This window comes from Aphis gossypii, chromosome 2 (genome assembly GCF_020184175.1).
Source record: "Aphis gossypii isolate Hap1 chromosome 2, ASM2018417v2, whole genome shotgun sequence".
Lineage (NCBI taxonomy): Eukaryota > Metazoa > Arthropoda > Insecta > Hemiptera > Aphididae > Aphis > Aphis gossypii.
In genome coordinates, this window is record NC_065531.1 from 32,053 (window position 1) to 56,299 (window position 24,247).

General features: G+C 32.5%; 3 protein-coding genes across 4 annotated transcripts; 2 read left to right on the forward strand and 1 right to left on the reverse strand.

Annotated features, from left to right (window-relative positions):
• The first annotated feature begins 2,621 nt into the window (after positions 1–2,621).
• Positions 2,622–12,200, forward strand: LOC126550051 (uncharacterized). The gene is made up of 2 exons (XM_050200853.1): positions 2,622–3,546; positions 9,752–12,200. The coding sequence occupies exons 1-2, from the start codon at positions 3,536–3,538 to the stop codon at positions 11,586–11,588; spliced, it is 1,848 nt and encodes a 615-aa protein (XP_050056810.1). The 5' UTR covers positions 2,622–3,535; the 3' UTR covers positions 11,589–12,200.
• A 2,889-nt stretch (positions 12,201–15,089) lies between these two features.
• LOC114132772 (zinc finger protein 585A-like) lies at positions 15,090–19,861 on the forward strand. 2 transcript variants are annotated; one of them, XR_007604395.1, is made up of 5 exons: positions 15,090–15,416; positions 17,138–17,408; positions 17,872–18,396; positions 19,300–19,413; positions 19,502–19,861. XR_007604395.1 is itself a non-coding variant. In XM_027998342.2 (5 exons), the coding sequence occupies exons 1-5, from the start codon at positions 15,180–15,182 to the stop codon at positions 19,614–19,616; spliced, it is 1,257 nt and encodes a 418-aa protein (XP_027854143.1). In that variant the 5' UTR covers positions 15,091–15,179; the 3' UTR covers positions 19,617–19,861. The 2 variants fall into 2 exon arrangements, 1 of the variants encoding a protein (XP_027854143.1); XM_027998342.2 differs by having other exon boundaries at positions 15,091–15,416; positions 17,872–18,391.
• Positions 19,862–21,687: 1,826 nt separating this feature from the next.
• LOC114132728 (E3 SUMO-protein ligase KIAA1586-like) lies at positions 21,688–23,904 on the reverse strand. The gene is made up of 2 exons (XM_050202273.1): positions 23,730–23,904; positions 21,688–23,120 (listed from the first exon to the last, which is right to left on the reverse strand). Exons 1-2 carry the CDS (start codon positions 23,902–23,904, stop codon positions 21,688–21,690), a joined length of 1,608 nt encoding a protein of 535 aa, XP_050058230.1.
• Positions 23,905–24,247: the final 343 nt, after the last annotated feature.

A 24,247-nucleotide genomic window follows, 5' to 3' on the forward strand; every position in this document is an offset into this window, starting at 1 on the left:
GAATGACAACATCACTTTTAATTTCATACCGAAGCAGGATATTTATTGGAATATTTTGATAATAAAAATCAAAATTCGGACAAGTAGTTAATCAGTATTGTAAACATTTACAATTTGGGTAAGTGGAACGGAGTGGTACGGGTCACGGGGATCAAGCCTGGTCATACATGAATTAAACAGTTAAAGTTAAATTAATTTTAACTTATTAATTTAATTTGCATTAACGTAACTTTTAACTTAGCTGTTTTTATTGATATTAACGTCATAAGTAACTAGTTACTTTTAATCAAACCCATCATTTTATAATTAAAATATTATTATTATTAATTGATTATGCATATCGCATAAACATTTAATAGAATATGCAATTGAAAATTTAATTCTTGTTCTATTAACCTAAATTAAAAAATAACTTGATTGAATACATATAATATAAAGGTTTACTGTACAATTCTACGGTAAACGGGCATATTGTAATAGGCAACTAATAACTAATAATAATAATAAATACTACTTAATAACTTATTAGTAATAACTAATAGGTAGTTGGTACAAATCATAAATGTAAAATTATCAAGAACAAATTATAAATAACTAACCAAAAAAGTTATTTCTGTTTTAGGGTTTTGGATTATACTTACTTATATCTATTTAAAATGTTCATATTTATAATTTTATAAACAACCAATATTGTCAATAGACAAAATAGTTTGGAGTTAACTTTTTATTCTCATCTCTCGCTGCAGCACTCAAGACTTATAATATTGAATAATATTATTGTGTTTCAATTTTTGTGTAACTATGATGTGATTATCAATGAAGTACTTGCGTTTATTTATTCTATTAAATTGAAGATTGTATTGAAGAATAATAAGAATTGGAAATTTTCTTACTCGTTGGCAAACATATTTATAATTTATTAATAAAATAAAGAAATAAATGGCTAATTTATAGTTAGGTCAGTAAAATATTATATCAAGTATAATACAATTTATTTTTGCGCTTTTATCCCACTACCAAAGTACAAAAACGCAAATTCATTTTGCGCTTTTGAGTTATCGAAAAAAAAGGTTGATTTGCGCTTTCGGGTTTCACCGTATATTTTTATAGGTACATCAAAATATTTCGAAAAATATTTAACTTCGGGCTATGAACTTAAAAATGTATGTTGTCATTCAAAACAGTAAAAAACTCTAAACATATTAAACAATAACATTTTTTTTTTTAATTATGTTTTGCTTAAAGCTTAAATTATATAAAAGAAATTTTTCAAAATGATACGCTCATTTCGAATGAGCGTAGTATTTTATATCGGCCCCATACTCGAATGCTAAACGAAGGAATGAATTGAATGTAAATGCTCGATGTACTTGTTGCCGTTGGCATTATCGGTCATTTGCTCTGCGCGTATGTCAACTACGAATTGACGCGCTTCTAATCGTCTTTCTTGATTTTGTTCAGCTCCATAGATAATAAAGATATGGATAGGACATATCGGTATTATCAGCGGTATTTAAGGGGTCCAGTTGAGGCCAAACAAGTATACCTATATAGAGTATCAATTATCATTATAAAAAAGCCTCAATTGCCTTCCCCTCCAGGCACGCGGCCTCAAATATATTTAACTTAACATAGGCGTGGCCTATCCATATCTTTATTATCTATGTTCAGCTCATACCTAACGTAATCGAGCCACGTCGCAAGCATATTATACTTATTATACTGTTTGATTTGTTCGTCTGTTCTTTGTACTCTTCTATATCGCTTAGTTGTAGTCGTTCAACGGGCCAAAACATACCCTTTGCACCTTGCTGGCATTGTTTATAGTACAAAACACACAAATCGATTAAATTGAAGTACTTAGTGCCGGAAAGCAGTATATACTGACTAGCTGTCCCACCCGGCGTTGCCCGCGCAAAAGTCACCTCAGGTGAAAACCGAGATTTTTTTTATATTATATTAATAATAATAATAGGCGGCCTATTAATAATAGCTGACCCGGCAGACTTCGTATTGCGTACTTCGTTTTGCACTTCGTTGCCCGTTAAAAATGCCAATTCTATATGACTCAGACTTTGTTCAATACGGATTTTAATATTCGATGGATGATGTTCTAGATTTATCTTAAGTTTTCTGTTGCCCGGAATAAAAATTCTGATTCGCAGCAGTATATTATCAGGTAGGCAATCTACCTGCGGTAGATAGCGGACCTAGTGCTGTTTGTACGTAAATGTATGATTTAACTCTAATAAAGTATCAAAGTTATACTAAGTTTTACATAATACGGTAGATTAATATAATCAATTAATACATAATTCTAACCTAGGTTTTGATTCTCGAAAATCTTGAATAACCCGGCTTTGACCGTGTACATTTTTTTGTGTTACCTACTATAACTTTTATTTTATCAGTTTATATTTATAACCTGCTTTTAGATGTTATATGTTTATCCTTGGTTGCCCATGTATTGTAATATTGTAATTTGTTGACAAAAAATTACTTTACATTATGGTGTTATAAAAACCAAAAACAAAAAAATATTTGTATTGAAATATTTTATTCATCTCAATAACTCTTTATTAACAGTATTTTTGGTACTGCCTTTTAGGGCTAAAATAACCAAACTACTGGCAGAGCTAACTGTAGTAAGCCGCCGGAGTCGTCTCACTATTTTTCTTTTCTATTTTAACTTATCTACATGTACTACAATGTCCTTCGCTTTTAAATATTTTATTAGCATACTCGTAGCGATACGCAATTAATTCTGATGGCAATTTCCAAGAATCAAAGCGTATGGGAAAACACAGTCACAAACGACTTTTATTTAACACTTTTTGACAATCAAGCCATGCACATAATTCATAGATGCGCACGCCTTGATTTAATAGCACAACAACAAGTCCAATCCAGTGTCAAGTGTCTTGGGCGCAAAACCACTTTTGCAGCTACGATGACAACATTCTATAACACACCTTTTTGTCCATTTCCTAGTCTCTATCATGTACAACCAGGGGGTACAGAGAACCATATAAATACAGGTCTCTGTCCGTCTTAAAATTTAGAATTAGTTTCACATTCGCATAGAGCTAGTCTATGTCCGAATTGCTAAGATTAACTTTTTCTCGGGCAGCTACTTAACGTGCTGTCCTCAAATTCTTATACACTTGTTTTTATTGTAACAAATTATAACTTTAATTTTAATAAACTCTTGTATTAACATTGTGTCTTTGTCTCACTTTTAAAAACCGTAATCTTTTCCCAACAACTTGATCCAACTGCAGATGTCAAGCACTCATTTATAAACGATAGTGAGAGATCACTACACGTTTTTGGTGTCAGGTGTGGGGTCACCTGAAAGAAGAATTTTGGTATCCAACCCAAAATCAAGTACATCAGCGGACCTCGAGTGTGTCAACATCAGGATCAACGGAAGGAGATCACGGATAAGTTGCGACAAGTCAACAAATCGAGCCTAGCAGCGAAGCGAGCCGCAGCGCAGTTTTCAAAGCAGGACAACCACAGGGCCAGACAAACAATGAACACTTTGTAAGTTGCCGTTAAGCAAATAAATTCTTTAGTATATGTCTGAGAGTCCTAATCGGTGTTGGGAAATAATTAAATACAACCCACAAACTTTACGAACAACCATCATGAGTGTAACTTTAGGAATTGAATCTGCAATACGCATGATTCCGACCTTTACGGGGGGATCTGAGACAGATTTAGCGTCATATATACTTGAATGTAATTATATAATGGAAAACGTCCACGAAACTCTTAAACCTATGATTTTCAAACGAATGTTAACAAGTTTAAAGGGGGAAGCTTTTCAAGCAGTACGCTATCGCAGTATTCCGGATTGGGCCGCACTCGAAGCCCACCTTCGGAAAGTATTCGGGGCAACGCACTCAATCGGTTTTTTACAAACAAATCTATACAATATTAAACAAAAATACGACGAAGATATTAAAAGCTTCGCCGCACGCACCGAAAAATGTTACCACGATTTGGTAAGCGCACTAACGGTAGGGCTAAATAAAAATGACGCCGCCGCAGTCGCGAACACGCATAAATCGGGAGCGCGCAATGCATTTATTAACGGGGCACAACCCGCAATTCGAAGTCTGTTACGAGCGCGAAACGTTCTTACTCTCGAAGAAGCTATTACGCTTGCTGTCGAAGAAGAGGAGGACATAAGAAATTTAAATAGACGCTTTAACACGAATAAAAATAACGGGAAAAATAACGCGAATAAAAAAATATTAAATGTAATAAATGTAATAAAATGGGGCACTATGCAAACGAGTGTCGTAGTAACGCGAGCACATCGGGCAGCACAGGTTTTAGAAATCCCATAAGTAATCGCGACGAAAAACCCGTTGTAGTAAAAAAAGAATATCAAGGACAGGTTAGGTTCTGCACATACTGTAAAAAAAATAACCACACTGTTAAGGATTGTAGAAAACGTAGGTATAACGAAGAAAAAAATAATAGCACTAGTAGCAACGAGAATGAAAACGAAAATTCCACTACTAGTCAATTGAATCGAACCGTCAGTGAAATAAAACGAAATCACGTAAGAGTAGTTACTAATTTCGAGGAGGAACACATAATCTGTAGTTCACATAATTTCGATCCACAGTATATTAAATTATTAATCGATTCAGGTGCAGAAATGAATCTCATTAAACTCTCCGCATTAAACGGACAGGTAGTTATCAATGAATACGAAAAACGAACTATCAAAGGTATCAATGAAACACCTATTTTTACGATCGGGACTATAGTGACGACTATGCAAATTAGCGAAGTAGGCGTCCTTGTAAAATTCGACGTCGTGTTCGACGATTTTCCAATAAACGAATCAGGTATAATCGGGCGAAATTTCTTAAAACAAAACAAAGTCATTATGGACTATAATAAAAATACGTTAACCATACCCGAACAAACCGGTTTAAAAGATATTATATTACCACCGCGAAGTAACTGTGTACTTCTAATTAAAAACGACGAAAATATTAAACATGACGCGATAACTATAAAAAAACAAGACGTCAACGAAAACGTTATTATAGCAAATAGCATCAGTCCGGTTAGCACTAATACAATAATAAGCAATATAATAAATATTTCGGAGGAACCTTTTATTATCGACGAGCTAACCACACGACATATTGAATGGGAACCGTATTATGAAACCGTACTTAAAGCATCCTTTGCAGATAACGACCAAACGGATCGCATAACGAAATTAAAAAACGAACTTAACACGAACGATTTAAACAAAGAGGAGCGCGATAATATTTTAGAGCTCTGTTGTAATTACGCGGACCTGTTTTACTTGCCCGGCGATTATTTAAGTGCCACAGAGGTAGTGACACATACAATAAACACGCCGCGATGCACAAAACCTATTAACATACGTCCGTATCGTTTACCTTGGGCGTACCAAGAAGAAATCGAAAAACAAGTTACGGAAATGAAAAATAGTAATATAATACGCGATTCTAAATCACCATTTAACTTTCCATTAGTAGTAGTAAAGAAAAAGAATTTAGATTCGGCAGGGAAACCCAAGTTACGAATTTGTGTAGATTTCCGAAAACTTAACGAAGTCACCGAGAACGAAGCATACGGATTGCCGAACTTGCTCGAAATTCTCGAATCTCTGGGGTCGTCTAAATATTTTAGTACTCTAGATTTAGCTTCCGGATATCACCAAATTAATATTGAACCATCTGATGTGCATAAAACTGCTTTTTCCACTAAATCGGGTCACTACGAATATTTACGTATGCCATTTGGACTAAGTTCAGCACCCGCTACTTTTACTCGCGCGATGAAATCCGTTCTTATGGGTCTAGAGGAAATGTGTACAGCGTATCTTGACGATATCGTCGTACATGGGTCCAGTCTAAACGACCACCAAAACAAACTCGAACAGGTTTTCAATCGACTGCGCGTGCATAGATTAAAATTACAACCTCAAAAGTGTTCTTTCTTACGGAAAGAAGTTATCTATTTGGGACATGTAATTAACGAAAACGGGGTGTCACCAGATCCTAACAAATTAAAATGCATTAAAGATTATCCCAAGCTTAAAAACGCGAAAGATATAAAATCTTTTCTAGGACTACTAAATTACTATAGACGTTTCGTCGACAATTTTGCGAAAATAGCAAAACCACTAACTTACTTACTTAAAAAAGACGTACCATTTACATGGACTGACAATTGCGAACATAGTTTCCAAGAACTTAAAAAGGCTTTAATGAACCCGCCATTGCTAGTCTATCCAGACTGGGAAGCAGGGAAATTTAACTTGTGTACTGACGCTTCACAATATGCCATAGGAGCCGTACTTTCTCAAGGGGACGTACCTAATGACCAACCTATAGCTTACGCGAGTAGAACACTAAACAAAGCCGAAAATAACTATAGCGTTATTCAAAAAGAATTGTTAGCCATCGTATGGGCCGTGAAATATTTTAGACCATATCTCTATGGCCGACACTTTACCATAATCACCGACCATCGACCTTTAACATACCTGTTTGGTATTAAAGACGCATCGTCTCAATTAATGCGCTGGCGATTACAGTTGGCTGATTACGACTATACTATAAAATACAGGGCAGGACCGGAACATTCAAACGCGGACTGTTTATCGCGTATCCGAGTAATACAAACCGATCAAACAGTAGATAATAAAACATTCGGAGAATTTCGAACCGCGGAAGACAAACCGATTTTTAATTCGAAAATTGTAGAGGTTAACGACAGCATTAGCAAGGCCATTGAAAGTGAAACCACAATTATACCGATACCGGGGGACAAAAAAATAACCCATTCCGAGGTAAGAGGTATCGTAGAGAATGTCAATTCTAATAAAATACAATTTTCGGACGAAAACCGGTTTTGTGTAATTTCCGATACGTTGCCTCTGATGATTTTCTATAATATGCTAAAAACACATAACACGCCTCTTGAACCAGAGGGCGTGTACCAAGCAATAGTAGACATTAAAACGTATTGTATTAACAACGACATAACCGCCTTTTCAACCATTAAATTAGACGGTCAGTCCTCTTTAACAAATTATGCACGAATCAGAACGATGTTCAGATATATCTTTAAAGGTACAAACATCGTAGTTAAAATATATAGTGGTAGACAGTATACAGAAGAAGAAAAACAACAAATAATTTACGAGCATCATGATTCGCCGCTAGGGGGTCACGCAGGAGTATCGCGTACCGTAAAGCGACTCCAAATAAACCATAACTGGCGTAATATTAAAAAAGACGTAAAACGATATATTAAAAATTGTGAGCTTTGTCAGAAAAATAAATCCCATAATAAAACAAAACAACCGATGTTAATTACCAGCACAGTAGTAAAACCGTTCGAACGCATTTGCCTAGATATAGTAGGACCATTACCAAAAACTTTATTAGGAAATATGTATATACTAACACTACAAGATGAGTTATCTCGTTACGCGTTAGCCATAGCATTATCGTCTACGGACGCACCTACTGTAGCACAAGCATTTGTCGAATGTTACGTATGCACATATGGTATTCCAAAGTCGATTCTAACCGATTGTGGAACCAACTTTCTATCCGATGTTTTTAAGGGCATGTGTAAACTACTAGACATTAAAAAGGTACAGACAACTGCTTGGCATCCACAAACAAACGGTTTTCTCGAACGTAGTCATAAAACGTTAAAAACGTATCTACGAAGTTTTGTCGATAAAGATAGCAACTGGGATAAATTGTTATGTTACGCAACTTTTTGCTATAATACAACTGTTCACACTTCAACTAATTTTACGCCTTACGAACTTGTGTTCGGTACTAAACCAAATATTCCATCAGCCTTTAATAAAGACCCAGAACCACAATACAATTACGATAACTATGTATTCGATCTTAAACGTATGATGCAGGAAGCTCATAAAATAGCTAGGGACAATTTAATTAAGAAAAAAGAAACAAACAAAACTTACTATGACAAATCTCTAAACGAAATTGAACTTCACGTAGGTGACAAAGTACTTATTAGAGAACATAATAAGAAAAACGTGCTAAGCTTTAATTGGCAAGGGCCATACGAAGTGTTACTAGTACATGACAACGAAAACATAACAATACAAAAAGGTAGACGCGAGTATCGTATTCATAAAAATAATGTTAAACGGTATTACGACGATGAACAAAGTTCAAGTCAATAAGTCTAATCTATATTAACAATCATTTAGTTTTCAGTTTTTTTTTTTTCTCTACTTTTCTATCCGCTACAATTTTTTTTTCTTTTATTTTTCTGTTTTAGAATTAAACAACATATTTTCCTAAAGGAACTTAGCGCCGTAATAGGACGCGAACAGCACAACGCTGATGTTTTAGTTCACGACGAAATACCAAATTGTTTATTAAAACATATCGATCTAGCGAACAAAAATTTACTTCAAACTTTTTCAGCTGAAGAAATTTTAAACATAACTAGAACACTAAACCATTTTACACACGACATGACAAAAAGCCAACGTCCACTTACAAAACCTTTTTGTCATTACTTGAAAACTTATATAGACAATGCCGAAGACACAACAGACATATTTGACTATGTTAGACTTACGTTTCTGTAATCTAGTCTTGTTCTAAACCTCTCAATCTGTTTCCTTCTGTCTATTATTTTCATTTAATTTTCTATTTCTACTTCATTTTATTTTTATTATTATTTTTTTTTTGTGTTTTGTTTTTTTTTTGACATAAGTATTTTTTTCTTTTGTGTGGATAATGAATTATAGTATTCAATACGCAGTCATGGATTTCGAGTTTACGAATCTAGGGCGCGACAACTTAATTCTTATATCAGGAGCATTAATGGGTCGACACTCGCCAGGTCTAGTAACGAAACTGGAAGGGCGCGCGTTGCTACTAAAAGAAAATAGAGCGGTTACGCCAAAAGAATGGAAAGACATGGTTCACCATTTAGTAAGAATTTTCAAAGACAAACCCAAAACATTGTACCCAGTACTTGCCCAGATATATGACTCGGACCACTCAACTGAAACTAACTTAACCAAAAAACAAATACTTAACTTAATAAAAAATTACGATGTGATCGTACTATGGGAGGGTAGTACAGACATCAAAATACTTGACGCTTTAGGGGTACCGCACATCGCTCTTTCAATGAGGGGATGGGACGTTGACTCCAACGGAAAATTTTACTTACAACTACTGTACGGAAAAACAATTATAGTTTCCCATTATATCGGAGATATAACAAAAAACGGTCGTGCGCTGTGTCTAACAGAAGCACACGGTCTAACTTGTGGAGGGGATCATGGGTGCATAGAAGCACATAACCCCGTAACCGATGTAATTTGGTCTGGATGCCTGTTTAGATATCTACGACTTAGATATAGTGTCCAGATAGATGACGCCATCAGTGGTTAAATTTCCTTTATATAATATACGTATTCATTATTTTATTAAGCCAACTCAGCTTATATTGGCATTTATTTTTATGGAAATGGGTATATTATTTTTTATTATTTTTGGGTTTTATTTTACTTAAATACAATTTTATTTAATATTTTTACTTTTTGGAATATATATATTATATATAAATACAACTTTCTTTTAGTAATAACTGATATTAGGTAGTTCATAACAATTTACTTTAACAATATAGTAAATGAATAATCAGTTTTATTAATTTCATAAACAACTTTCAGACTAATAATGTTAATGATACCGTTCACGTCGGGAACATTAAGATTCACAGACGAACATTTAACTCAACATTCCGGTATCTACTACGAAAATCGCGGACCGTTGAAACTTATAACCTCTCAATGGGACCTTACTGCATATATTAGTCTCACTAAATATAACGAACAATTTGACTACATAAATACTATGATTGAAAAAACAAAAGTATTATGTGTTACACATATGCATAACCCAGTAACAGATAACTTTAACTGTAACGGTCTACTTACTGTAACCGATGACATAATTAACAATTTACAACATCAAAAGACACAAGTTTTAGATTCTATAGGACACGTAATTAGTAAACGTAATGCTCTTCTTAAATTCGCAGCAAAAGCAGCTAGGTTAATTTATGGAATATGTAACTTAGAATGCATAAAAAAGTTTAACTTTAACATAGGAGTAGCACAAAATACCTCACAATCTAAATTGATTAAAGAACAAATTAAAGTGGTTCAACTAAACCATGATATAGGAACAAACAAATATGTTAATATGTCATTAGAAATAAACGAATTAACAAATATTACAGATGAACAACAGGTTAAAAACTACTTAACAAAACATTTTATACAAGTTAATCTATTAATTACAAAACATATATTGGAAACAAATACGTTACTAGAAATAATACATCAAGCAAAGATAGGAGTTATTCACCCAAGTTTAATAACTCCACAGGAGTTATTAGAACACGTTAAAGATATTAAAGTATCATTACCAGGGGGAACTGATTTACCCACTGACTTAATCATAACTAACATTTATGAACTGGTGAAACTCTCAGATATTGCTATTTATTATGCTAACGACAACCTAGTTTTTATAATTTCTTTACCTTTAATTTATCAAAATGATTTTATTTTATATAATTTAATACCTGTACCAGTATGTACTGGCAACGATTGCGTTTATATAAAACCTATTAATAAGTATCTAGCTATAAGTAAGTCTAAAGAACATTATGCAACCTATGATGAATTTTACTATACTCATTGTAAACACGCTAGAGACTTCCTATTATGTCCTGAAATTAATCCTTTACATCCTCGTAACATTAGACCCACATGCGAAGTATTACTATTACAGGATCCACCAAAAGTTCCAACCAATTGTGAAGTAATGCATGTTCAAATCGGTACAACTATCTTTCATAAAAAAAGATTCAAAAATGAATGGATATACGTAACCAACTATGACGTGTTATTCGTTACCTGTGATGAAGACAAAGAATCAACAAGCCATACAATCGAAGGAGTAGGAGTAATACACTTAAACGAAACTTGCAAAGGTTTCGCCACAAGAGACATATTATTACCAGGAAAAATTGATTACAGATCTGAATACGCAGATTTTAATCCAAAATCAATAATAGATCGTAACCAATATTCACCACGAACAGAGACTAACGGTTTAATGAAAGACTATCATGTAAAAACAAATAACATGGACGACTTACACTTAGTGTCTAACTCAAAAAATCAATTGGACAGTCAAAGCAAAATCAACATAGAAATCAAGGAAATTCAAGACATACAACAAATGTTTAACTATGCATTATATATAACCATAAGTTTTGTCGCTATAATTATGACACTGATGATAATACACAGCATAAAGACGAAATTAACGGAAAAATGCAAAACCCAATTTTCAGAACATACTCAAGAAGAAAGCCAAGAGCTTAATCCACCAGTAACAAGAAATCAAAACGAAGACATAATTGAATTTCCACTTACAGCAAGAAATAGCCCGGAGCCCCACTATGCAAATTTACAACCTTACGGTTTTAAGTAAGAAAGTCGGGGACTTCCAGCTTCGAGGGGAGGAATGTAGTAAGCCGCCGGAGTCGTCTCACTATTTTTCTTTTCTATTTTAACTTATCTACATGTACTACAATGTCCTTCGCTTTTAAATATTTTATTAGCATACTCGTAGCGATACGCAATTAATTCTGATGGCAATTTCCAAGAATCAAAGCGTATGGGAAAACACAGTCACAAACGACTTTTATTTAACACTTTTTGACAATCAAGCCATGCACATAATTCATAGATGCGCACGCCTTGATTTAATAGCACAACAACAAGTCCAATCCAGTGTCAAGTGTCTTGGGCGCAAAACCACTTTTGCAGCTACGATGACAACATTCTATAACACACCTTTTTGTCCATTTCCTAGTCTCTATCATGTACAACCAGGGGGTACAGAGAACCATATAAATACAGGTCTCTGTCCGTCTTAAAATTTAGAATTAGTTTCACATTCGCATAGAGCTAGTCTATGTCCGAATTGCTAAGATTAACTTTTTCTCGGGCAGCTACTTAACGTGCTGTCCTCAAATTCTTATACACTTGTTTTTATTGTAACAAATTATAACTTTAATTTTAATAAACTCTTGTATTAACATTGTGTCTTTGTCTCACTTTTAAAAACCGTAATCTTTTCCCAACAACTTGATCCAACTGCAGATGTCAAGCACTCATTTATAAACGATAGTGAGAGATCACTACATAACTCTAAAACATGTGATATAGAACTATCCATGTGAAAAACATTCTTCTCTCAAGTCAATCCTTGTCATGCTCAATGATTGTCCTTGAGACTTATTAATAGTCATAACAAAGCAAACTTTGAGTGGGAATTGTATTCTTTTTAATTCAAAGGGATAATCAGTTGGAATCAACGTTATTCTCGGGATTAAAACTTTATCTCCTCTAGCGCTCCCAGTGATAACTATAGCGTCTATTACATTTTTGTGCAGAGCTTTAACTTGCAATCTTGGTTCCTTTCTGATCTAAATTTTTCATACAGTTCATCATTGAGGTATACCTCAATAAATATCAAAAATTATTGTCCGGCTGCCACCAGCTCATATTCGACAACCATATTAATTAGTTTTTATTAATTTGTAAGAATTTAAACAATTTTAGATAAGAATTAGAAATAACCGTTCATAAACTGGGGTGCATATACGAAGACGCATTAATAATTAATATTCGAAAATAATAAGTAAAATACCTTGTCCTCGTGTATGCGTAAATGCGTAGGGTATTTTACAACTTCATGTTATCATGTTTTTATATATAATAATTAGCTGCAATAATAAAGTGATAAATGTGTTAACACATAAATCAAGTTGTTATAGCAACCATTTATAAACAAAATTTCCATCGTAAATCTCAAAATCCTCGTTTGAGCAACACTTTAAAATGTGGATTTTGAAAAATCCTTTCTTAGTGCCCGATGAAATTATTATAAAAATCTATCCTCGAAATTTCAAATCGATAACTCAAATAGGTTCGGCTCTGCGTTGATTATTGGTAAAGTACACTTTCCTTTATATATAGATAATAATAATAATAATTAGCTGTAATAATAAAGTGATAAATGTGTTAACACATAAATCAGGTTGTTATAGCAACCATTTATAAACAAAAATTATAAACAAAATTTCCGTCGTAAATCTCAAAATCCCCGTTTGAGCAACCCTTTAAAATGAGAATTTCGAAAAATCCTTTCTTAGTGCGCCTATACATAGTAATAAGTACATATACTGAAAATTTCAAATAAATCCGTACGGTAGTTTTGGCTGTACGTTGATTATTGGTAAAGTATACTTTCTCTTATATATATAGATAATGTAATTATTTTATTATTTTTTTATTCAACGGTCGAACCGTTTCCGTGGAAATCCAGATATATTATATAGTCGGCGGTCCGTGGGTTTCCAAGGAAACGGTTGGACCGTTGAATAAAAAAATAATAAATAATAATAACAATAATAACTACCACCTATATAAAAATTATAAAAATATTAAAAAATATTTGTTTTGAGCCACCCTTACACCTAGGTATTTTTATAAATAGTTTACATCACTCTCTCAGACCTACTGACTATACACATCAAATTTCATGAAAATCGGTCAAGCCGTTTCGGGGGAGTTTGGCGACATACATTTTCCATTGTGACACGAGATTTTTTACATATTAGGTTGATAATAAATATTGCTTAATAACGATAAACAAAACATGATTAATAATGCTCACAATAATAATAGTAAGCTACTATTGCTAATAATTATTTACCCAACGAGATATTTGATCAAGGCCGTATAACACTTAGTCTACAGCCTAGGACAGCAAATGTTAAAGGTCGAAACAAAATAGCAAATTTAAGAACAAAATATCAATATGTAAATTAGATAACTAAATTTTTTTCAACCTATGGGTGTCAAAAAATATTAAAGTGGTCATTAAATTCCGTGATACATACTTTTTTGGTACATTGATTTTTTATTTTATTTTTAATAAAAAAAAATGTACGGAAGTATAAAAATCTTTAGAATCTTGCGGCCTATGACATGCATGCAAACCGTTAGTTGGAAAACTTTGATTTACACAAAGGTAAATACGTATTTACTTAATGCTTATGCATTTTAATGAAATTGGTTCTGATAACGTGTAAGCAGAAGAGGGTTAAAGAGCTAAATAAAATTCATAAAAATATGTCTTATTTGTGCTCTGCTGCCTATTGCCAAATAGTAAGTAGGTGCCTACCTATAATAATTAATATTAATAAATAATAGGTATCTATGATATAAATACTACTACCTATCCTTATAGAACTCAATAATACATTTTCCAAAATGTTAAAGCCCAATAAGTTTACCCTACCTGCATATCGTAGACATTTTAATATAATTTCAGAGGAATCCGATATCTTATTCTAGAAACAATAATAATAATTATTTACACATTATACGCATACATCGAAACTTTTTTGATCTTTTGATCGTGTGTGGATCTGGGTCGGATCCTTAGTGAGCAATTCCTCCCTCTATTACGGTACACGAAATGAGGGTTGACGAATCGCGGGCATCGAGTAGTCCACCATCGCCACCATCGTAAACCACCTCCACTATCACTGCCACCACCACTACACCTCTACGATCACCGACGACAAATAATTCGAAACGTATATATAATTATATACATATATATAATATATTAAACGCCATCCGTAGACAAAAAAATCAAAATTTAGGCCTGGTTGGTGTGGGGAGGAGGTCAGCTGCGACCGCGACTAATTTGGAGTCGTGCATCAACGCATACAAGCATAAAAAATACAATATACCATAATGTGTAATATACATACATTACGATAACGGCAAGGCACTATTCACACACCGCAAGGTGTTACACACCCTCTGAAAGGGTGGGGTGTGTTCGAGGGGCCTTTTCGGCTACGATCGCTCCACCCCCTATAGAGAACGGAAAGGGTCGTGAAAAACAGGTTGTGGTGGCAGCTACACTTGCCGACCAGCGATCATCCGCCGAGCAGGTCTACCGTGCGATAATATTTTAAGAACGATAATAACAATAAATATGATTGGTAAGACGCTTGCTACTAATAGTAATCGGCGGGACGCCATTACAAGACTGCAAATGCAACACCAGGACCAGTCGCTGTTGGATAGTAAGCAGACTTTCGTTGCTGCATCGTACTTGCCGGCCAATTGTGGTACAACAACTGTTGATGTGACGGATATGCTCTACAACGGTAGCCTGCACTCGTTTCCATCAGGAAATGATAATGAATCTTCGTCAACCGGAAGGAAAACGGTAAGTACCTCATCTACTGCAAAAACCTAATACACGGCCTGTAGTGGGTATTTTCAATGTAAATATTTAAGGTGAATAGTAAAAGATTCGAGATCCGTTTAAAATGTTTTAATCTGAAACACCCACATACAACTGAATACTGATTAAAATAGTGCAGTAGGTATATAATATACTATAAGAGTATAAGATTTGAAAACTTATTATTAATATAATTATTTATAAATTATGTGAAAATGTTAGTATGATAATAACAGAGATATTAAAAATTAACGTGTTTCAAGTACGATAAATATCCAATTTGTTTATTGGGTTTACTAAATAAGTCTTGGTATCAAATTCCAACAAAACTAATAGTATACTTTATGTTTACCGATGTAAGTTTAGACCACCAATTTTCAAACTGTGGTCTGTCGAAGGTCGCAAGCCGAACGATGATAGAACGGAAAAGAAAATTTTATTTGTGTTTGAAATAGTTATTATAATATTATTTATAAAATAATTACAAGTATTTATACTTAATTATTATCACGAGAAATACGTCGATAAATAATATATAGTATATATACTATAATCATCGACAAGCACCGTACACGTAGGTAGGTACTTATGTATTTATGTAGATAAATTCATATATTTAGTTTATATTTTTTTTCAAAAAAATAATAAATAAATAATAATTATATTCCTATTTTGCTGCCTTATTATTTAAAATAAACTAGCTAACCCCGTGCACTTCGTTGCTCGTTAAAAATTCCAATTCTATAATATATGATTCAAACTTTAAACTTTAAACTTAAACTATCTATAAAATTGGGCGTAGATCATTTGGGCGAATCGACCCAAAATATAGTCTGTTTGGGTAAATAACTATATACCATTTGGGCGAGGTTTGAGTCAACTAAAACTACCGTTTAGACGAATAGATATATACCGTTTGGGCGAGAATTATTAAATTAAAAATACCGTTTGAACTTAATGAAAATGCTCATAATATACACTTAACAATTAATTAAACAAAATCATATAAAATGTATGTAATTTACAGTCAAAAATCATATAAAATATAAGTAATCTACAATCAAAAATCATATAAAATATTAGTAATTTACAGTCAAAAATCATATTACATATAAATATTTTTAATATCTACCATGAACGCTGAGTTTTTACAAAAACAAAAGAAAGTATAGAATAAAAAAGGTTCTATATAATACTTAGCACAAACTGTTAAAAATGCAGTTTATAAAGTAAGACTACAGGCCATGTATGTCTGTTAATGGTTTAAACGGTACACCAAAAATACATTTTTTTAATATAACACTAAATAAAGACCTATACCTATATCGATCTAATTTATATCGATGAAAGACATGTACATATATTATCTTTAGTAACTACTTTGGCTCGGCATTTTAAGCAAGTGACGCTTTACCCTGGCACTGTATTTTTGTAGGTACCTAATACTGAAAATACCAAATACCAGTAAATATTAATTACCAGTATATCGAAAATACCTACCATCAGCTCTAATCCTAAGCACTAATATTTTATTGTAATGTACAATACATATATATTATATAATACGTATAATATTAGCATTATTACATTTTTGTATTGTAATATAATATTAACATTAATTATTATATTTTACATTTTTTAAATCAACATAATATGATCAACTACACAATAATCTTACACTATTATATTATTTTTCTGCACAGAAGAATTTAGTTTCGGTGGACGACGCGGGACGATTGGTGTACGCGAATGGTCACCGCTGTTCCACGGCCGACTGCAGCTGTTGGATACTGTCCGTGCCGCTGGCCGACGACTGTCACGCGTACAATTGCCGGCTGTCGCTTCTGGCCGTCGGTACCGTAGGGCTGCACACTACCACCGCTGTGATGGCCGGACAACCACTCAAGATGTGGTTCTCGCCAGATCTCCAATTAATGCTGCACGTGCCGTTTCTCACGCCCGTCAACATAAAAGGTAAGCTATACGACACGCCCCCACGGTCGCGGGCCGTAGGCTGAATCCTATGCTCTACGAGCCTATATTTCACGCTCAATATATATCAAAAACATAAATCATACCAACGGTATGAATATATTTCATGTAACGTAAGACAATTATCATTGTATTAGAAAACATCACTAACTTTTAAAAAATATTTTTTTTTTTACATAATTTTAAAATGTTAAATTTTTTACTCTTGAAAGATAATACAATAATACATATTCCAAAGCAGAATATTATTTAAATTGACTAAATATAAAATACAATATAAATTTATATTTATTAAATTCCTCATAAATCGTAATAGGTATTGCGTTTAATAAACGAGTTATGATTTTTTTCAAATTTATTAATTAGTTTTATCTAATTAATTATCATCCGTTAGAGTTAAAATTATTTACAACACAACTATTATTGTAAATATTTTTTTTTCTAGACGAGAGAAAGTACGTGTGCCACAAATGTGGTTACGCGTGCGAAAATCCCAACCCACTGAAAATCCACATGGCACTGGACTGTGGCAAACAACCACGCGCTAAACTCTGGTCCAGACTGACGGCCAACCACTGCGAAAACAGCCAAACGATCGAAGCGTCGTTTCGGTTTAGCCTAACATCAGCTGAGTCGCAGATACCCTTATCGTCCGCCTCTGTAGACTCAGCGTTCCGACCTTACTCACCCGTGTCATCGGCCAGCAGTGGCAGCTGCCCGATACCACCGTCACCACTTCGTCCACCACCACCGGCACCACTGTCGTCTTCGTTGTCCGATCAAACGCCACTACAGGACGAACCGCTTGGACAAGTGAACGGCGGCAAAAACTCGGCGTTTTTCAATCAACGTTGTGCAGAAATGGAAACCATCGTCAGCAATCTCGGCCATTCCGATCAAGGACACCTCTGCATATACTGCGGAAAAGTTTATTCTAGGAAGTACGGGCTCAAAATTCACATCAGGTTAGGTAACAACTATACTAATTCTTTATTTACGGAAATAAATTCCAATTACAAAAATATAATGTAATGACTAATGAGTAATGGCAGTTTGTGTTATGTGTGTAGGTACGTACTACATTACCACATATTATATTTTACAAGTAATGTATTATGTATATGCCATCCTGCCCTCTAACCTAACCTAACCCAACTCTAAGTTATCCGACCACAATCAATGTTTTAAGTACAATAATTTAATTTTTATACAGCTATGCTATAAAATTGTACTTTTATTCAAATTTAAATTTTTAGAATTTTTAAGTATACCTACTGATAAGTATTGAGTCAATTTTTAATATACTTTTTTCGACGATTAAGATCTTAGACACTTAAGTTAGGTACCTTATTATTTTTTAAATTTTCCTTTGGATTTTACAGACCTTAAAACTTAGTAGGTACCTATATACATATATCTATATCCTACATATTATTTATTTATTACAATAAATTCTAAACGACTATTATATATGTAATAATTATTATGTAAGGATGAACGGTCTAAATTACAATGATTTTCCAGGGAGCAGGAGCGCATCACCGAACCCAAAAATGGCTTCTAGATAATTATTTTTATACTTCTGTGTCCAAACATAATCAAAACAGAAAATCGCTTAGATAAAGAATTATAATAAATAGATAGGTATTTTATTCATATTTTTATATTATAAATTAAAGTAATTCCTCCCACTACTAAATACGTCATTACAACTGTCTTATACATATTTCGGCATTTAAATCAAATTAGATTATAATTAACTGTCAAAGAATAAGGCAATGAAAAATTAAATTTTGTGCAATACATTGATATAAATAATACAAAGGAATTAGTCATTAAAATATTAATTTTTTTTTTTTTATTGTCAATATAGAACTCACACTGGTTTTAAGCCGCTAAAATGTAAGTATTGCTACCGACCGTTCGGCGATCCCAGCAACTTGAATAAACACGTGCGGTTGCATGCCGAAGGAGACACTCCTTACAAGTAAGCTCTTTAAATACATTTTTCCCCAACTTTAATATTATTATTACATAACTATATTTTAATCACAATTATCGTTTTGTTTATGCAGGTGTGATTGTTGCGGTAAAATTCTGGTACGCAAGAGAGACCTCGACAGGCATATGAAGTCAAGACACTCCCAGGTTTTACAGAAAAACGTGTATAAAATGCACGTATCCATATAGTGCTTTTAGTTTATAATTAAATGTTAACATTGTTGTGATATTTTAGTCTTAAAATTAAAATGTATAAAATCCTTGAACAAGATAACAAGATATAAAATTCAAAGATTATATTTAAATCTAGTCATTCTCAATAGGTACCTATAGACTTTTGTAGTATTAAGAATCTGTTATTTTGTACACATAGTTTAATAAGTATTTTATTTATTATTTTTATTAAATATACATAAACGGATGGCCAAGATAAATTATTGTTTTATCATTCTTAATAGGTATTGTCGATATTGACCATGATCATTTTGATGAATCTTAATAGTTTGATTTTAGTTCGGGTCTGGGCTAAAGATTAATTGAAAGCGAATAGAAGATATCTACTATCTTCACGTTTTTGTTGTAGATTACGGCAATCGATTAGTAACTATATGAGTTATAACTGGACACTTGCAGAATTTTTCACCAGGAAATAGATAAATATAAATATATTATAGGTATATAACCGTAAATCATAATGTACTTACCTATAGGCTATAGTAAACAGACTGCAAGAGCGATGAAAAAAGCTTAGGTACCGCACTAGGTACCGCTTTGCTTTCACTATTAAATAATAATGATTATTATTATGCATTTTAATGATAGGTATCAATGTATCATTGTATACGAAAAAAGATTTTGAACAGATATGATTTGTCAGCCTAGGATACAATACCTATAGGCTATAGGTAAATTTTAAATTTGGTGGTGTAAGTTTTAAACTTTTAATGATCTATTGATCTGAATACCGCGAAATTAAATCATGTACAGAAAATTCCAATTTAAACAACGGTGTATGTTTCAAGTTTTTACGACTAGTAATTTTTAAGTGTAACAGAAATCTAAAATTATTTAATAGTGTCATTATTTTACAAGTGAATTTTGGATTTCGTAAAAATGTAAACTTAAGATGAAATTTTTTAATTGACCAACGCTCAACTTCTTTTACTATTATTATAAGTCTGACTTCTATTAAATTTTCAACTCTTAGCTACTTATACATTTTTAACTGCAAAATAATTTGCAAATATTCATAATTTTGACGAATGTTGTTAATATTTGAACTTCAAACGTTAATTATAAAATATTGTACTCTTCTAATTTTTAAATCACTATAACTAATGAGGAAATTTGTATTTAATTTTCAAATATTTTATCTTAGCCAAAACAATGTATCGATATTTAATATCTATTATTATAAACCTAACCTAATCTATATGTATTGTATTTATTTATTAAAGGAGAACACAATACAAAAAAACGATTTCTTTAAATGTTAAATTATTGTAGGTATTGCTATATTTAAATAATGATTTGGTGAAAATTCAATGTAAAAAAAAAATATTACTTGGAAGATATTTAGAATAGCCGCGTGACGTCAATAATTTAGACATTAGACCCGGCTCATCGAAATTGCCTGTATTATACGTGTAAAAGTCAGCGCTCGAAATGGAAAATTTTCTGAACCGGAACGCTTTTTTTTGGAATAGGTACATACCATAGAATTGGGGGCTTCACCCAACCAAAATAATAATTTCTTCTTCCTGAAATACTAACCCTTTTTTAATAATATTTAAGTTGTATCTACTATTTTATGAAACTCACTTTATATTTTCAGCCCTTTTAAAAATTTAAATACATTTTTACCTTCTTCTACTTACTTACGAATATATATATATTATATAAAATAAAAATAAAAATATAAAATGTTTAAATAACTACTTATAAACTTATATTTCGACTGCCGCAGCGAAGAAAGTCGTAACTCAATTTTACGAATTTTTTTTTTTTGATTTTTCAATGTGGTTTTACTGTTTGATCTGGTTGTCCAACGTAGCTGATAGTGGCATAAATCAACAGAGGAAGTTATATACAATAAAATTGAGATACAACCTTTTCCATTGGAAATCCAGACAAACGGTTATACCAAAATCAAAAAAAAAAAAAAACGTAAAATTGAGTTACGACTTTCTTTGCTGCGGCAGTCAATTTATTTAAATTCTATATTTATAACTCAAAAAGTACAGCGTCAATACAATTTTATTTACAATAACTTCCAAAGCGATTCATAGGTCTTATCACACTTTTGTTTTCTTTTACGACTTGCATTATCATCAGCTGAATGTCGACCATTCAATAACCAAGATCGAACGTATTTTTCTGGTTCGAATTTCGTTAGAGGTGGTCCAACGCAATTAATAAATAAAAGAGCAGCAACGGTTTTTATATTTAATGAAGTTCTTAGTGGTGACATGATTTCGTTCATAGAACTAAAATTTCTTTCACATTCGCTAGTCGATACTGGAATCGTTGCAATTGATTTATAAAGGGGTTTCAAATCTTCTGGAATTTCCTTTTTGCCCAAGTCCATTTTATAAATTCTAAAACTTTGAATAGTGCTTTTTTCATCAATTTGAAATTGTTGACATAAATTACGAATATTGCAGTCACCAAATTGTATGTTTTCTATTTGTCCATCATTCGAAAGTGGCCAATTTTTTGGATTCAATTTTTCAATATTATCAAGTAAGTTTTTAAACGTTTTTTCATTGTCTTGGCGAGTTTTTTCATTACGACTGACATTTGATGAACTGGTAGTCATCATTCGAGATTTTAAATTATTAGCTAGGCTCTTGTAAAATTGTGCAGAATTTATTTTAGGAACATTGCCACTGTGTAATGTTACATTTTTATACGACATTTTGTTCTTTATTTCTTTTAATGCGTCAGTTAATTTTGGACCCGGATCGGTTGCCATAGAATCTAATACACGTATTGTTGTTCTTATAGATTTATCAGCGTCTACTAATGTAATACTACGTTTTTGTAAATATTCTGATAAATCTCCTAATTCGTCTAAAGCATCAGACATGGTATTTAAATTACTAACAAATTCTATACTTGTTATCATTTTAAACAATCCACAGTATTTACTTCTTTCTTTAGAGTCTCTGGTAGAGTCTGTTGAAGCCAAGTTGAAATGTTCACACAAAGCAGAAAAATTATTTATGACTGCATTAACTGTGCGTTTGCTTGATGCTACCCATCGAACTGACAAAATTCTACCAATTTTCAAAATTTGTACTTCTAATGAACTAGCAGATTTTTTTAACTCGTTTTGGTTTTTAGGTGACTGGTGGAATAAAGTATAAAGTTTATCCATAAATATTTTAAAATGGTTTATACCACAAACTTCGGCAACAACATCACCTACTGCCAGTTCCAAACGGTGATTTGAACAATGCCAAATAATTAATTTAGGAAATTGAATTTTAAGTCGAGTGGCTACTCCCGAATCTTTTCCGATCATAACAGAAGCTTCGTCACATGCAAACGCAATAAAACATTCATTTAAAAAAATTTGATCAAATCCGTATCCACCCAAACAATCAAGTAATGATTTAGTAATAGTTTCAGCAGAGGTATTAGGGAGTTCAATTAAGTCAAGATTAAAAGTATAAGGTTCACCGGGAAAATCTTCAATAAATGCACGAACAACAACTACTAATGTTGTTAATTTACTAAGAGTAGTTGATTCGTCGATTAAAATAGATATTTTTGTTTTAGTTAAAATTATATTTTGGCAAATAATTTTTTTCATCTCTGATGCAATGTGGAGTGCTATATCCGCACACGTTTTATCGGTATGTAAAATGTTTCCCATATTTATACCATTTAATACTTGTAAATATATTTCATTTGGTAAATCAACAAAAGGCCTTTGAGTTTTTACAATTTTATAAACAGTTCTAAAAACTTTTTCAGTAGTAGAGAACTTTGATTTAAATGCATTTTCGAAACTTTTTTCTATTTGTTTTTCTTTTGATTGTTTATGTAATTCTACTGCTCTAAGATGGGCGTCAGATTTTTTGTGTTCAAAAATTTTTTTTCTCTAACTAGACATTTGAGTTTCTTTTGAATTTCCATTCGAAACTATAGAACAGTCTTTCCGAGGTTTGGAGAAGCGAAGAGTTTTATCAACAACAGATAATCCTAAATTTGTTATATTTTTACAAATTAAACAACCTAATGCTTTATTTTTAACTACTAGCCACTCATTTACAGTCTTGAAATTTTCGTACTGACCTTTATTCCAACATTCGGGCAAGTCACTAGTTTCTTGAAGTTCCATATTTTTATTTGATTCTTTATTAGATAATATATGTTCACTTTCAACGCACAGTTTTTTATTTGACGAATTATTACATTCATCATTGGACTTAGAACGTTTATTTACCCAATTTAGTAAAGAAGAACTCATATTTTTCGCACGGAATAATACACGCTATAAACTAATGTAATTAATGATCGGCAAAATATAATACATGTATTACTGCAGTTTAAACGATACTAAGCGCTAATCAAAACATACGAGTAGGTATCAATATGAACACATAGTTTGCTGCCACTCAGAAAAATCAAAACTTTTATGATTGATAAAGAATTTCCGGCTAACTTGCGGGAACGTATGTACAAAACTGCAGGCACGTGGGGATGTCAAAACGTCTTATGCACCGTTCCATAGTATTTCTTATCGCACGTTAAAAATACACATAGGTACGTATCGTGTGAATATAGACAAACTAGTAACTACACTATCGGCA